The sequence below is a fragment of the Fukomys damarensis genome, unplaced genomic scaffold (assembly GCF_012274545.1).
Source record: "Fukomys damarensis isolate Sample0158 unplaced genomic scaffold, DMR_v1.0_HiC HiC_scaffold_39, whole genome shotgun sequence".
Classification (NCBI taxonomy): domain Eukaryota; kingdom Metazoa; phylum Chordata; class Mammalia; order Rodentia; family Bathyergidae; genus Fukomys; species Fukomys damarensis.
The window spans coordinates 127,907,312-127,923,470 of NW_022900951.1; the positions used below are offsets into that span (position 1 = coordinate 127,907,312).

At 47.3% G+C, this 16,159-nt stretch overlaps 2 protein-coding genes across 2 annotated transcripts in view; both read left to right on the forward strand.

Moving 5' to 3' along the window:
- The first annotated feature begins 8,584 nt into the window (after positions 1 to 8,584).
- Positions 8,585 to 9,523, forward strand: LOC104875876 (olfactory receptor 10V1). Its single transcript, XM_010643612.1, has one exon. The coding sequence runs from the start codon at positions 8,585 to 8,587 to the stop codon at positions 9,521 to 9,523; it is 939 nt and encodes a 312-aa protein (XP_010641914.1).
- Positions 9,524 to 15,725: 6,202 nt separating this feature from the next.
- Positions 15,726 to 16,159, forward strand: part of LOC117284778 (EKC/KEOPS complex subunit Lage3-like) — a 42,866-nt gene continuing 42,432 nt past the window's right edge. The window contains exon 1 of the mRNA XM_033760527.1: positions 15,726 to 16,075. Within this exon, the coding sequence (XP_033616418.1) occupies positions 15,840 to 16,075 (236 nt within the window). The 5' untranslated portion in view covers positions 15,726 to 15,839. The remainder of the gene's footprint in view (positions 16,076 to 16,159) is intronic.

Below are 16,159 nucleotides of genomic sequence, written 5' to 3' on the forward strand. Positions count from 1 at the left end.
GGCAGGCTGTGAATAGTGAGCCCCACAGTTGGCTGTTTGTAGAAGTGAGTTCAGCCGAAGCCTACCTGCCAAGGTCAGAGTAACTCTCACCCAGATTCTATTTCCACAACTAAAACCTTCTAACTAAAAGGCAATGTTCTAATTACAACCATATATTTTGTCCATTCTGTTCCTAATTTGAGAATGCTTTGTATTGTCCTTTATGAGCTTTGTTTACATTAATTTCCACAGAAACCACTCCTAGCTTGGCTTTACCCCAACTGATTGGCAACAAAAGTCCGTGCCTGGGACTGGCCAGCTCCTTTGTCAGTTGCACCGGCATTGGTCATCCTGACATCCACCTTCTCTTCTACTTCTGTCTCTTAGTATCTTTTTTCCTCAAGCTATTTTATTTTAATATTTATACTTTAATTGTGCATACTCTAATTTCTTTTAAAAACTTGTTTATTCTTGCCTATAAGCTACCAAACTCCAAGTGATCATATAAATAAAATCAACAACAAATACACTAATTTTTTTTTACCAAAATCCACTAAATTAGATTTATAAAAAAGTTTATAACTACTGAATTACAGCATGATTTTTATTTAAAACCTATTAAATTAGCGCCCTAAAGAGAGCCCCTAACTACAGTCTTCCCTTCTCAACTCAAAACAGTTAAATTAAAACTGCACCCTTTCTCCCTTAACCACCATTAAAAATATTTTTATAAAAATTATTATAAACAACTAAGTCAATTAAACACATTATAAGTCCTTATAACATAAATACATTAAATAACTCACAAAAAACAAGCCATTGTCAGATGTACTCACATTTCCCTAAGAACACAATTACATAAATAAAAAGGGGGGTACAGCTACCTCCACACATTAATTAAATCTTGTTACTTCCTTTTAAAATTTTTAGATCCACTTATAAAAAGTAAATATATACAAAGAGATCTACAGACATGTCCTAGACACAAGTGTTGTTAAACTAAAAGGTCCTAACTAAAATTATCCTAACTAAAAGGTAAATGGCTCAATAAAATTAATAACATAGAAACAAAGATGATGGTTTTGCTGCAAGCAGCATATGACATCCCTACTAAAAGCCAAAGGCTGCATCTGAGTGAATCTTCTCACTTGCTTCAGCCTTGGGACCTACAAAGATCACCAGACCTGATGCAGCTGCTGTTTGCAAATGGCTTTTTCTCTCCTAGTTCTGTCTCTTAGTCTATTTTTTTTCTCGGGCCAGTGTCACAAACTAGACAGAAAAAAACCTAGAGACTTTACAAAAGCCCCTAACACAGACCTAAGAAGTATTAGCTGGACTTCCACTATTTACTCTGTACCTCCTCTGTGCCAGGGTCTGTGCTAGCTGCTGTGAGGGAGGCAAGCCAGCAAGAGTTCACAGACTCATGAAAGACTGAATGCAGACACTTGTAGCAGACATTAAGTAGTATTAGAATTCAATCTGCTTAGAGGAAGGCTGAAGGCAAGACTTCATGAAGGGGTGCACTTGAATTCCAACCCCACCCTCATCCCTTCCTGGCTGTGTGATTTGGGGTGAACTGCTATACTTTACCTCTCTCAGCTTTAGTTGTTCCTCTTTGACATGGAACAAATAGTGCTACCTAGCTTCACTGTTTGGAGGAATAATCAGAAAAATACATGTATAAAACTAATCCTTAAGCACAGGCCCAAGTGTTGGCTTGTGAACAGTACAGAAATTGTGTAGGCAGACAAGGTGAGTTTTTGTCTGCTGAATGAGGGCATACTGGCACATGCCTTTCCAGTAATTCCAGTTACTTGGGAGGCTAAGGCAGGAGGATCACAAGTTCATGGTCAGCCTGAGCAACTTAACCAGATCTTGTCTCAAAGTAAAATAAATAAATAAAGGGTTCGGTGTGCAGCTCAGTGGTAGAGCAGTTGCCTACTGTGCAGCACTGGCCCTTGGGTTCCAGCCTCAGTACCTAAAAAAATGCACTTGCATCTGGTATGTCCTTATTCAGCTTAATTTACTGTTGATTTTATGGTATTTCACAAAAGCATCAAACCATGATAGATTAGAAATACAAAGAGAAATAAGAAAGGGCCTTCATCAAAGACAGCTGGGAGGTACTACATAATACAGTTCACAGCCATTCCTCAGAGTTTCTGGAGAGAAACTGCTGCTGCTTCCTAGTGTGCTACTGTACCTGCTTCACCCTCTAATTTATATGTTATAGTTTCAGGAAAAGTCTGAGGAGAAGCCTTCGGTTCATATGCTCAAGTCTCTATTTTGCGTAGACCAGCAATGGCGAACCTTTTAGAGCTCTCAGTGATAATGTACAGCCCACGGTGGCACGCGTGCCATAGGTTCCCCACCACTGAGAAGCTCTGATCACTTACTGTTTTGTTGTGTCAAATAAAAACATCCTTATTAATTATTCTGATACAGAAATGATACAATTTCTAGCTTCTGAGAAGGGGGCAACTGTGGTGTGTTAACATTGGTTTTGAATATCCATGACCCCTACCCCAAAAGAGAGAGAAACTAGGATAATAAAACCCAAACTAGGGCAGCATCCAAGTATCACTTAGTGGCAAGATGTGCCCAAGAACTCCAGAAGCTGGACCAGCTGAGACCAACCCTGACAATGAGCTCTACGAATCTTAGTGTCTGAAGGAAGGAAGTCAGCCAAATGTGGTGGACCTAGAACTGCAAAGCTTACCTACCTGAAGGCAATCTCAACTATGGAATTCTTTGTGGTTGCCACAAATGCATGACAAAATATGAAAAGAACCTATCAGTCTGAAGCTAATCATCCCAAAACATGAAGGGGCTATAATTAGTAAGCTCATGTGAGGAGAAAATGATCAGTCAGATTGGTTCATTGTGTTTCAACCCAATGCCTGCGCATGACTCCACTGAGCAGAGCTTAGTGTGCAGACCACCGGGTGGCTGTGGATTTCTCTCTCCTCTGTGCAGGTTTTGAGCCCATGCGCAATGAGGTGAAGGAGGGGGCTTCACTCTGGGAAGCAGAAAGAAGTACCAGCTAAGAAACCAAAGGAATTCTGAGGCCCTCAATTTGAACTACATTCTTGAATATCAGGCTTTCCAATTTGCAAATTAGCACTGAAGTTGAGAGATTGGGGGAGGCTGAGGGGCCAATAAAGAGCATATAATTTCCCTGCCAGAGTGAGCTCTGAGCCAAAACTGCAAACGTGCCTGCAGATGGGAGACCTAACGCGAGCTTCACACTAGTAAAGGCCAGTTGGTGGGTACAACTTGCTGCCAAAGCTACATGCTTTGTTCATTCCCCAGATTTCCCAAACTTGAGAAGGCAACGTGGAGGAAATCATGGTTCTGTAGTGCAGGCCCACATCCTTACCCTTGCTGCTTTCCACTTAGCTGGGTGGAAAGGGAACAAAAAACAGACCAAATCCTCACTGTCAAAATTTCTGACAAATTAACTACTTGGTCAGGAAATGTGAGTCAACAGCATATTTCACTACATCTCCAAGGGGCATCTCTTTCCTAGGGGAAGCTGGGAAAGACAAGAGTTACCTCCATCATACACACCTCAGTCTTCATAGATTTTCACACCTCTTAGTCACTTCCCTCATTGCCAAAACACAATCCTTAACACACATGATCTAAAGGAGGAGCACTTTATCCTGATTCACAGCTCCAGAGGGCTCAGTCCATGCATGATCAGCAGGCTCCAAGAGAGGAGAAGCACAGCGGCAGGGCCTGGGCAAGGAGAACTGCTCGCTTCATGGCAGACAGGAAGCAGTGGGAGAAGAGAGGAGCTGGGGGGAGAAGCACCTCCAGGTCACACCCCCAGTGAGACACCTCTTCTGACCAGGCCTCACCTCTAAAATGTCACTGTTTATTCTATTTTATCACTCCAAATTATTTCTAGCCATCATTGCCCAGCACATCTCATGGGAGAGCAAATGATATTCTAATAGTAAAAGTCCAAACTTCATGATGTCCCAAATAGAAACCGTCTCTCACAATGAATTTTCCTGGGGAGAAAACAAACTTCAAAATTCTCCCAGCAAGTCAAGTTCAAAGACATCAGAGAAAAGCCCAAAATAAATCTTTTGACCTTGGGAGGAGAAGTTGAAAGATACTGAAGTCCCAGCTCATTTTCTCCATCCTCCCCTCTGCTCATACTTAGTTGGAGGTTCTAGATGGTTCATGGGACCACAACTCTGCAGTCTGGGCCCCCACCCACAAGAGTGGGTACTGTCCATTCAGTGACAACTTGCTGTGACTCCGTGTAACTACCTCAGAATGCCAAGGATTTGGCAAAGGCAGCAGCGGCCCCAGTTACTTAGGCCTCATTTGAGGTGACTTTCTTGCAAAGCGTTGTTAAGTTTACATCTGAAACTTCATCTTGTCCATTCCCCACTGTGAGCCTCACCCATGTCAAGCGCACCAAACATCACAGCACTCTCAGCTCCAGGCCTTGTGCTCCTGTGTGCCAGCTCAGCTCAGGAAGGCTCAGTGACTTCAGCACTGGCCCACTGTTGCCATGTGCAGGACAAGATCACATTGTGGGGTTTTTCCCAAAGCCTGTTCTGGGGGTGCTTACAACAATAAAGTTTCTCTGGCCTTTGTCTCTTTTAAAGGTTAAGGAGGTCTAGTTTTGGAAATTGTGGTCAAGGGGAGAGGGAGGCCACAAAGAAGGAAGGAGGGAGAAGGAAGAGGGAAAGGAAGTGGCCATAAAAGTGCCATGTGCCCACCTTGGAATATTGGAAGCCCCTCCGAGGTGGAGGCAGCAGCAGAAACTACTAAAATGGTTCAGGATAGTGTGTGATTCTGAGGCCAAACAGGGCTGTTTGAGGTCCCTGTTTCCTGTTTTAGGGTGGATGAAGAGGGCTAAGAAGAAGACTTTCTTTCTGCTGCCGCCGCCTAAGATCCAGCACCGTGCTGGCACTCAGAGGAGTGAAAGTGTCCAAAGGTGACAATGGCTTTGGTGGGTTATTGATTGTCTCAGTTCCATAACTTTGATTCCCCATGTTACTCAGGCTATGTTATGATTCCGTCTGCAGATTAGAAGCGGAGTCCCTGAGATCCCTGCCTCCACCTCTTCCTAGCTACTATAAGAATCTTGGCAGGATGGAGAGAGGGTCTTCATTGGCCACCAGTGCCGCTCTCCATTGCCCACTTTTCATCCTCTCTAGCCAGGCTTGATCCCTGCATTTGACCTGAGCCAAATGTGTGTGGTTTGTGCCTCTTTGATCGGCCCAAGGCCCATGCACAGTGGCAGTCTGCATCTGGGGGCTTGCACTTTCAGCAGATCTCACTTCACCAGCATCGTCAAGACTGCAGCAAAACCAGGGTTTGCAAACAAAACAATAACCACTGGGGTTTGAGACTGGCCCCAGCTCTGTGACCTAGGGATGGCAGTCCCCTTGGTGCGCAGCTCTGGGCATGGCCTCCTCCCTGACCTCTCCTAGGACTTCCTGAGTCCTTCCTTAGCCTCTATTTAACCCAAGTTCAGACTGCAGCAACTCCTCTAAGCACACTGCCTTCCTAACAGCCATCAGCAGTACTTCCAAGAGCTGCTCCCTGTGGTCCAGGTGGGCTGCAAAACTTTGTCTAGGTTCTGGGAAGCTGTCCCGCAGGCTCAGGCTGGGGCCGCTCAGCCCCACTGCTGCTCCTGTGAGGATGGGTGGGCTCTTCATCTTCTGTGGTTCCCCCCAACAACAGTCTGCAACAGGGCTCTCCCCAGGTCCCCATTTCAGATACCAGTCCTATCCTACCAGGCAATGCGAGGGTCCTTCTCTAGAGTTCAGAGGGAAAGAAGCATCAAGGTCACTGCTGACTCTTCTGGCTGCTGATCCAGGCTCCACCCTGAGATGCACCTTGCACATCAAAGTAATAAGAGACCTACTGAGTTAGGGTCTGCTTTGCCGTGCTGTATCTTGGCTTAGATATTATTATTGTGTGTATTACTAACATTTTAATTTAATCAACTGTAGTTAGTTAAAGTGTACTACGTCCACACTGTGCAATGCAGCAGTTAAAAAGAATGACGGAAGCCAGTATGCGGTGACAAAAACTCTCCCAGGCATATCACTAAGGCATCTCTACAATAAGGACAGTTAATTTGTTTTTGTTTTTGAGGGGTGTTTGTTTGTTTGTGGGGCTTCTTGTTTGTTTTCGTGAAACTGAGGCTATACCACTAAGCCACATCCCCAGTCCATTTTCAATTTTAACTTAGTGAGGCACATCTCACTGTGTAACTAGGCTGGTTTTGAACTTTTGATCCTCAGCCTCTGCCTCCAGCATAGCTGGGACTACAGACTCCTGCCACCATGGCCAGCTCTCAGGACAGTTGGTTTGTGTACTATGGTCCTATTTGCTATTTTGTTGTGTGGGTGTGGTGATCATGTATGTATATATACATGTGTGTGTGTAAGGGTGTGTGTCAGTATGTGCAGATGTGCTTATAGGAGTGTCAGTAATGTGTGCCTGTACATGTGTGTGAATATGTGAGTGTGTGTTTGTGTGTGTGTGTGGTAGATGAATGCAGGAGTCTGTTTACATGTAGGGACCAAACAGAAGGAAACACACAACACTGCTAAGAATTTTCTCTCTGGAGAATGAGGGAAAGGAATGAAGGAACAGAAATTTTCACATTGGTTTTCAATTTTTTCCTTTTTAAGTGTCTGGATCATGTGTGACTTTTCCTTCCATTTTTGTGTTTTTCAGTATTTTTGATGTTCAGTGCCCAAGGCAATCCCCAGATCTCTGCAGCACCAACAGGAGAGAAAAGAGTGGAAGTAATTGGGTGTGGCAAAGCTGAGGCCGAGGATACAAGGTACGGAGAGACAGAGGGGACTCCAGAGGTACATTCTCCTCAGAGAGCTATCTGGGGGTGATGGGGGGAGTGGCAAGGCTGAGCATGTCGGGGGTGGGAGGCTGGGCTGAGCTTGAGCCGTTGGGGGCCCTGACCCCTGCAGTCGTCTCTCTGGGCTCCCGTGACCATTGGTGAGGGATGAGAGAAGTATGAGCTGGGACAGGCTCCACTAGGACAGAGAACTCTGGCAGGTGCTTAGGGTGATTTCCAAGGCAGGGGCAGTATGGTGTGGGGGCAGATGCAGGGCGCGGGTCACCCAGGGAAGAAGGCTCTGTGACCATCTACTTTGAAGTAAGGTGGAAACACTATTGTCCTCTAAAGATCTGTCCAGCTCAAAGGCTCCAGAGCCCATGGAGTTAACAAAAACCAAAATACTAGTTGGTGTACCATGCAAGAGGCTGGACACCTGGGATCGGAGCTCCCATTGTGGCAAGCAAGCCCAGAGTCCACATGGGATTTCTAGCATCACTGGCCCCATTTGGAGTGAGCCAAAGGACAGTGCTCCTGTGGAATAAGCCAGTTAGGTGGCAATGCCACTTCCCTTAACTCAGTGCTTACTGAGTCTTCCTTTGCTAGATCTCCAGAATATTCAGAAACCCCTTCCTCTCCTCCGTTGCTGTGAGCAAGGGATGCACAGAAAAAAAACAGAGGCTTCCCTCTTGTAACTCGGGTCCTGCCAAGGAAAGGAGGAGACCAACATTCGAAGTCTGGGAAGCAAATCAGCCTATGGTGTGGCTTGTGTGAACCCTCATTGCCCAGCTCTTTCCTAACTCTGTTCCCACCTGTGACCCTGCCCAGCCCTTTGCCCTCTGCTCTTCTCACCCTATACCCGCTGTTAGAAACTTCAGAGGAAATGGAAACAAACAGCAGGCGTCCACTCAGAAAACATTTATTGATGCTCCTGACATGTGCCAGCCAGTGTTTGAGGGGCTGAATGAGATCCCATTCTTGCCAGCCTGAAGCTCATAGCTTGCTGAGGTGGACAGAGAAATAATCAAAGAATGACAGGATTCAGTGCTAAATAACCTGATTGGGGAACACAGGGAAGGGACTTACCCAAAAGAGGGAGCCAGAGGAGGTGTCTGGAAGGAGGTGACATCTAAACTGGGTCCTGCATGCAACTGAGGAAGTCAGACACAGAAAAGGCAGAACCTACCCAGTGTTGTGTGAATTTCCTCTCTCAGCCAGTTCACAGCCTGTCAGCTGCAGAAAATCCTGGGAGTCTGTGGGTGGTACCTAGCCAGGAAAAGATAATATAGCTAATGCTATATATAGATAATGCACACAGTTAAAAAGTACCTAAGATGAACTTCCTAGGCCTGCCTTCCTACAGGAACTCCCTACAGTGATGTCAATAGCTCTTCAGGCCCGGTTTCCATTTAGACCCACTGAGCACATCAAGCTCAGACCTCCACCCTCATCCCAGAGAGCTCTCCAAATTGTAGAACAGCTCTGACAGAACATTATCTTTAGGTCTATGAAAAACAACTTCATATTTAGGATTCGCTTACACTGTAATAACTCAACAGGAGAGCTAAAGTGGCCTCCTGCAGGCAGCTCTTCATTCTCCATGGACAGAGGACAGAACTCAAGAAGCTAACAGAGTAAGAGCCAGGGTTAAGCCTGGAAAAGCTGGCCTCACTCTTGTCCATGGAAAGGGCTCCGGCATTTCCCACAACTTGAAGAATTGCTAGGAAACTGTCCTTTCCAACCTAGGAATCCTACATGGGCGAATATAGGATGGGCTCATGGCAGAAAAACCACACCTTAAGCTCAGAATTTATTATCCTGGGTTTTGGGGACCTGGCTGAATTGAAAATCTTCTTTTTTGGACTATTTCTAATTATGCATCTTGTGACTCTAGCAGGGCATACAACCATTGTGCTCATCACCCTCATTGACAGCTGTCTCCAGACCCCCATGTATTTTTTCCTCCGGAACCTGTCTGCCATTGAAATTTGCTATATTTTGGTTATTGTCCCCAACATGCTGGCCAATTTCTTGTCCAGGAGCCAGCAGATGCCCTTCCTAGGCTGTGCTCTGCAAATGCACCTCTTCATCGCCTTCGGTGGGGCAGAGTGTTTTCTGCTGCTTGCAATGGCCTATGACCGCTTCGTGGCCATCTGCAACCCCTTGCGCTACACACTCACTGTCACCAGGGCCCTGTGCCTGCAGCTGCTGGCTTTAGCATGCCTTAGTGGCTTTGCCCTCTCACTCACCCTTACGGTACTGATATTCCTCCTGCCCTTTTGCCAGTCCCATGAGATCAATCATTTCTTCTGCGACATCCCGGCCGTGCTCTTCCTGGCTTGCTCGGACACACAGGCCAACGAGGTTGCAGTGTTCCTCGTCTGCATGCTCATCCTGTTGATTCCCTTCCTGCTCATTCTGCTTTCCTACGGGTTCATTATAGCTGCCATCCTCAGGATCCACTCTGCAGAAGGCAGGAGCAAAGCCTTCTCCACCTGTGCTGGCCACCTGCTCATTTCCCTTCTGCACTATGGCTGTGCAATATTCATCTACAGTCGCCCTAAGTCCTGCTACACTCCTGAACAGGACAAAATTGTGTCCTTGATCTACACCAACATTACCCCCATGCTCTACCCTATGATCTATACTTTGAGGAACAAAGAAGTACAGGGTGCCCTCCGGAGACTCCTGGAGAGCCGTGGCTGTTAAGGCAGCAGCTCAATCCAAGAGAAAGTGGGAAGCAGAAGGCACAGGCTGTAGCACTCACCTGGCCCCTCTGCAAGAGTGCATAGGCATCTCCTCTAGTGGCCTGTTTCCCCACACCTCCCTTTAAGGGGAGGTTCCCTTGTTCTTAGTTCACCTGTAATTCACTGCCCCCTTTTGTGTGGTCAGAAAGATGGAGCATGCCAGGTGTGATGGTGCATGCTTGTCATCCCAGCACTCAGGAGGCTGAGGCAGGAGGATGATCATGAGTTTGAAGCCAGACTGTGCTACATAGTGAGACCTGGTCTCAAAAATAAATAAATAAATAAATAATATAAAATAAAAACAAAAAGTAAGAAAGATGGAACAAATCCTAAGGCTTTCGGAGACATGGCAATATTTCTGCATTTGCGAGTGTTTTTCTGTCCCCTGGTGAATAGTTCCATTCGTCATCCAGAGCAGTCAGGGATGTGACCAGTTAAAGGTCAGTGATGGCCAGATGAACCTCTCTGGCTAAAGAGCCAGGCATGATAGAAACACATCCCTGCCCCGGCAAAGCCAGAGAGTGGCTTAGCCCCTGATGCCCAGCAGGGCAAACTGACGCTGCAGCACAGGGCCTGAACCTGCACTTGATCCCTCACCATGCTCCCTGGATGTCCTCCTCTGGATCAGCTGCCTCCCCACCTCCACTTGCTCCCCAGGGCATGTAGACTGCCCCTCCCTGACCCCACATTCTCTGTGGCTTCTGTCCTGGGCCCCATCTAGTGGTGAGTGTTTTGTCTCCCCAACCAGCCCTGGAAAGAACTTTGATTAATCTGTCACCCCAGCACCTGGAGCATTATTGGCACTCAATAAATGGCCATGGAACTGCCCCACAAGCTTTGCCACAGTGGTCGACAGAAGGCAGGATGTCGGTGCCATCTCAGGCTGACGCTCTGTGGCTCAGATGAAAGACCACTGTACTGGTCATGAGAAAGTGCTGCTGAGCCCTTCTCGCCCCACGGGCTGGGCCAAGTGCCATGGGCCCCATGTTTCCCTCCCATGGCACTCAGCAGAAATCGTTGCTTGAACTCATGAACAAATGAATACCTCAAATGTAACAGGCATTGTTCTTGGCACTGGGGATACAGAACGTTCAAGGTGAGGTCCCTGCTTGTCCTTAAGTAGATCACAGATTGGTCTGGGCTGTTAGCCCCTAAAGCAATTCATCTGAACATGGTAGGTACTTGCTGGTCATTCACAGCAGGGGGTAACTATCTCTACTACCAAATCTGGAAACATCTGCATGTCACTGAAAGTGTCAAGGAGAGGAGGGAGCTGGGGTGCTTGATGGGTCCTTCAGTAAGCAAATAAGCCAACAGTGAAGCCACCTTCTTCTGCACCTTGCATTCAATTAACAACACATTTTCTATGGATTGAACCCAAAAAGCATGGGACAAAAACGACCACAAACAGCTGCTTCAAACTTTGCCTGCTCCTTAATTTACCCCTTGTACCACCTCTGTCATTACATCTAGGAGATGACCCTGTCCTCAGAGCCACTAGAGAGGGACACCCCTCATTGGTAGATCTAGTTAAGATCTAGTTGGTAGATCTTAAAGGGCAGGGACTTTTGCTGTTCGTTTTCCAGAGCCCAGCCCTGCCTGCTCTTTGGTCAGTGACCAGGCTGTGAGCATTGCTGAGAGAAGATGGTGACTGTCAGCTCTCCCTAGGGACTCACAATCCAATGCAGCAGAGACAGCAGAAAACCCCTGGTGCTACCAGAGCTGTGTCATGGTGTTCATACCTCCTGGGACTGTGGTGGGGATGACATAGGACAATGCCTGGAAAGTGACACTTGGCCAAGGCCGAGCAAGCAGGGGGTGGGGGGCTAAAGCCATAGTGATGAGGACTAGGCACAGCTTAAGGCAGTGCTGGCTCCTTCCACAGCACCCTGAGCTTCAGGTCAGGAGCAGCACTGTGCCTGGGAAACTGGTTATAGGGGAATACTCTCATGAGGTCCTCACGGGGAACTTGGATGGAGATCTCAGGGCAACCAAAAGGAAGCTGAGATGGGTGGCTAAATTAAACCTGTGTGTTTGGGGAAGAAAAATGTACATTAGAGTTAGAACAAGAAAAAGACAGTGATCAAAATAATAGTGCTTGGGCCTTCCTGCCCCTAGCCCTGCTCCACATGGCTCGTGCCTCAGGGCTACACGATGCCCTTCATTTGAGCAACTACAGCGGGTCCTCTCCCCTTGTCACCCCAAGAAACATTAGCTCCCACTGCTCTCATCCCTGACTCCTCCCCTACTTTCCAAATGAACCAGTAAAAGGTTGACAATTACTGAAGCTGCATGCAGATTTTTTGTTTTTTTTTTGCGGGGGGGGTATGGGTATAGAATCCATGGCCTTGAGCTTACTAGGCAGGTGCTTGTGCTGCTGAGCTACATTCTCGGCCCTGTATGCAGATTTTTAATATTATTTTTTACTTTGTGTATTCACTTTTATGCAATTTTGATAATAAAAATCTTTATGAGTTGAAGACTGCTGATTGGTCCCATTTGTCCAGTCTGCTTGCTTAGAATGCCCCTCCCCATTTCACACACACACACACACACACACACACACACACACACACACACAATTCAGGGAGGCAGTACAGAAGCTTCAGTTAGGTTAGGAGGCAGGGGGCAGGGGGCAGGGCATAAATTGGGCTACAGAGTGAGGAGGGGAATGGCTCATCAGAAGGGCCCCCATGACAGGTGGCCTCCCCAGGTCCAGCAGGCAGCACCTGGAGGGCCAGACGAGCCACCAGAAGCAGAGGAGCCTACCCTGCTCCCAAAACGTGTTGGTCCCAGCTCCTCAAGGTGGCCTCTTGTGGTCCCCAAACGGTGGGAAGATGGGAAGGGGTTTGAAGGAAACCCAGGACAAAGGGCTGCCGAGGCTTCCCACCAGGCCCCACCCGGGGTCCTGGGTCCAGTATGAGAGCCCTCCAGAGGCTAGCAGCCCTCGATGACATCCAAGTGGGTAGCAGGACCAGGACTACAAGCCCTGTAGATGGGCCTCCCCCCACATCAGGTGGACCCATGCCAGCCTTGTCCCCCACCCCAAACGGAGAACCCACACCTCTGGGAAGAGGGCCCAGTAAACTTTACAGAACACAGGAGACACTGTTGTCACCACACAGGTGAGAGATGATGCCAAGCTGGCCTCAGGTGGCCTAGAGGGTGGATAGAACATATTTAAAGAAATCAACTGCAAGAAAGGTGAAATGAGAGACTGGCCGGCTGTGGGAATGTCTGTCACCAAAACAGAACAGAGAAGGAGGACATGGGAAGCGAGGGACACAGTGAGGTTGGTTAGGGCTAGTTAGGTTCGAGACACCACAAGAATGCGCATTAGGGCCTCCAAATCTGCAAATGCAACCAACCTCAGATGGAAATTATTAGAAGAAAACTGTGTCTGTATTAAACACATACAGACTTTTTTCTTGTCATTATTCCCTAAACAATAGAACAACTATTGCCATAGCATTTACACTGCATTAAAATTATGTGTACTGTAGAGATCATGAAAACTATACTGGAGGCTTTGCAGAGGTGGTATCCCAATATGATGACATTTTATATAAAGAACCTAAGTATATGGGGATTTGGGTACCTGTTCCCCAGCCTGGAGCCAATTCCCCATGGATGCTAAGTCACGATTGTACTGGTTTGAAACTTGGAAATTCAAGATCCTGAGTGTCCAGCAAAGAGATGTTTGTTTAACTATCAGTTTCCTCAAATTTTTTAAACTATTAATTTTATTTGTACAATTGAGACATACATAATGATCACATTCATCATACGGAATTTTTACCTGTACATGGTACATCTTGAATCCCAATCTTCTTCCCTCCCTTCAACCCCATTTACAAAAACTTTATTTCCATTTTTTTCTTCTTTTCTCATGTTTTCTTTTCCCTTCCTTCTTCCCCCCCCTCCAGTTTCCTTGAATTTGTACACCTTGACCCTGTTGCCTTAATGATTATATTGTCTTCTTTTTTTTTTTTTTTTGGTACCCGGGATTGAACTCCAACCATTGCACTTGTAAAGCAAGCACTGGAACCACTGAGCTAAATCTTTGGCCCTCATTATATTAAGTCTTAATTATTAAATACTGTACTTAATGTGATTTAAATACATCTTTATTATATTCCAAACAAGTCTTCTCTGACTGAGTAACATAAAGTCTGTGACTGGAAGTTTTCAGACCAGGACTGGCAGTACGCAGAGGATTATTTGATGAGCACCTCCCTAGGGTAGACTGTATTTTCTGTGTTCAAGCACATATGTGTTGATATGTAAGTACTTAGAAGGAACAGAAGAAAAACACCTCATGTAATATTGATGAAATGTTGCAGAAACGAGCCACCAGTTGCCCTCTGGAGGGACAACTTTCAAGGAAGGATGAGCAGTGTATGTAGAATGTGGAGAGGGCTGCTTTTCAGAGGCAGCTCAAAGCCACAGAAACAGAGAGTTGTGTGGCACTCGTCTTGTGGTGTCTAGCCTTAAATGACTTTGGGGAGTTCATCAGTACCACAGTCCTCATTGCATCAAGAAAACGTACCAATTAGAACATTCACAGGAAAAAGTCAGCCTCTAGTGAATTGTACAGAATGATTATAACTTCTGCAAAGTAGTTCACTTGGGAACTAATTAGAAGTTTTTCTCAACAAATGGTGAATAACTTTCTTAAGTTTCCTCTGTATGTAAATGCAATGTGTGTTAACTTAAAAAATATGAGCAAGTTTGGAAAGTAAAAATTAACTATTAATTTGTCATTAAAGGTAACCACAATGAATATGTGCCACATCTGTGGATAAACAAGGAATTCCTGTTTAATGCTTACAACAGTAGGTGGAACAAGATAATCACTCAGTAAAGGTTTTTGGTTATTATCATTCCATTGTTATTAGGGTTAGGAGAGTCTTTAGCTATGCAAATGTGAAATAAGTTCATTTAAATTTTCTTTCCATATTTGTGTTTTGATTTGTAACTATTGGGTGAATACAATCTAGACAATTCATATACAAAGAAACATTTTTACATAAAATAGTCCTTTAGATACTTCCCTCCACACTTCTACTGAGCTATATAACAAGAGCTTCTCAATCCCCTTTCTATTCATTCTACAGTGATTTGAACCTCAGGTTTGCCCTACAAGGGTAACAGATGGAGGCACGTATGCAGTTATTGTTGGCAAAATCAGTGGAGTCCTCTGCCCCAGCTAAGTACCCTACAACCATTTATCATCTCAATCCTCCACCACCCCTAAGAAGCTACCAGCAGTGTGGTCGAAGCCTGCATGGCTGCCAATGATCAGAGGCTCCTCATAGGCCAACAGGAATCTCTCTAGTTGCTTTGAAAGCAGGTAAAAAAACCTGCAACGCTGTCAGGTAGCCACAAACTTTGATTCATGACTTTACCCATGCACGGCTATGAGCTGGCCAGGCTGGTCCGAATACCCATTCTCACCCTTGTGCACACTAAGCCCCGGATCCACAGGCGGGCACCGTGCGATGGCACAGGCGAATGTGGCGGAAGGAGCAAGCGTCCCGGTCAAATCCCGAGGACGGGAACGGGCTGGGATCCCCATCCCCTCTGTGTCCCCAGGCCTGGACCTCGAGGGTGTGTGTGTGTGCACGTGCACGTGCTCGCGTGAGTAGGGGACAGGACGGCCGGACGGGCCGGGCCCGGAACCACCTCCTGCGCCACCAGAAGTCGGCGATGGGCGCTGCACCCGCACAGTGCCCACAGGGCGCAGACCCCATCTGTGGGCATAGGGGGCACCGGTGGCGTCCCGGGGACTCAGGCAGGGCCCTTTCCCACCAGGGTTCTCCAGAGCCTCACCGACTCCCGCTTTGAGGAGCTAGGTCTTCAGAAGCCTAGGTCACTGTGTGGCACTCGGGATGGGCCACTTGGAAGGGATCCGACGCCTAGGGTTCCACGGGCGCATGCGCACTGCTCTGTGTGTGTGTGTGTGTGTGTGTGTGTGTGTGTGTGTGTGTGTGTGTGAGTGCGCGTGTAGGGGGGAGGTCGCTGGAGTTCTGGGATCCCTGAGGGCAGGCCGCTGCCTGGCAACTGAAGAGCCATTAAACTGCAAGAACAGGTTGGCGGGAAAGGGTCGGCCTGAGGGCCGGTTTGCGCAGGCGCTGTGCTCCTCACGCAGAGCATTATGGGTGGGGCCGTGGCGGAGCTTGGCGCGCGAACCTCCTGCCCTGGCGGGAGCCTGAGTTGAGAGGTGGTGGTGGTGGTTGAGTTCCAGGAGGGTTACAAGGCGAAGAGGCGGGACAGCAATGCAGGTCCCTGCAGAGGACGCGAGTATTGCAGGGGGCCAGGAAGATGAGTCTGATGGCAGCGGAATCGTCGATGGGCAGAGTGGGGCCGCAAACCAGGCTGGCGGAGGCTCAGCAGGTGTCTCTGAAGACGTGGGCACTAACGCGACGGGAGTTTCGCCGCTTCTTCTTGTTGCTGATGGCACAGGGCAAATTATGCTCGTGTGTACTCATCCGGAGATGCAACGGCACGAATTGTATCCTTTGGGTCGCGGCCGCGGGGCCTGGGTCGTGGGGGCACAGAGAGGCGACAGGAGTGGGGCGTCCGGGACTCAGCGCGG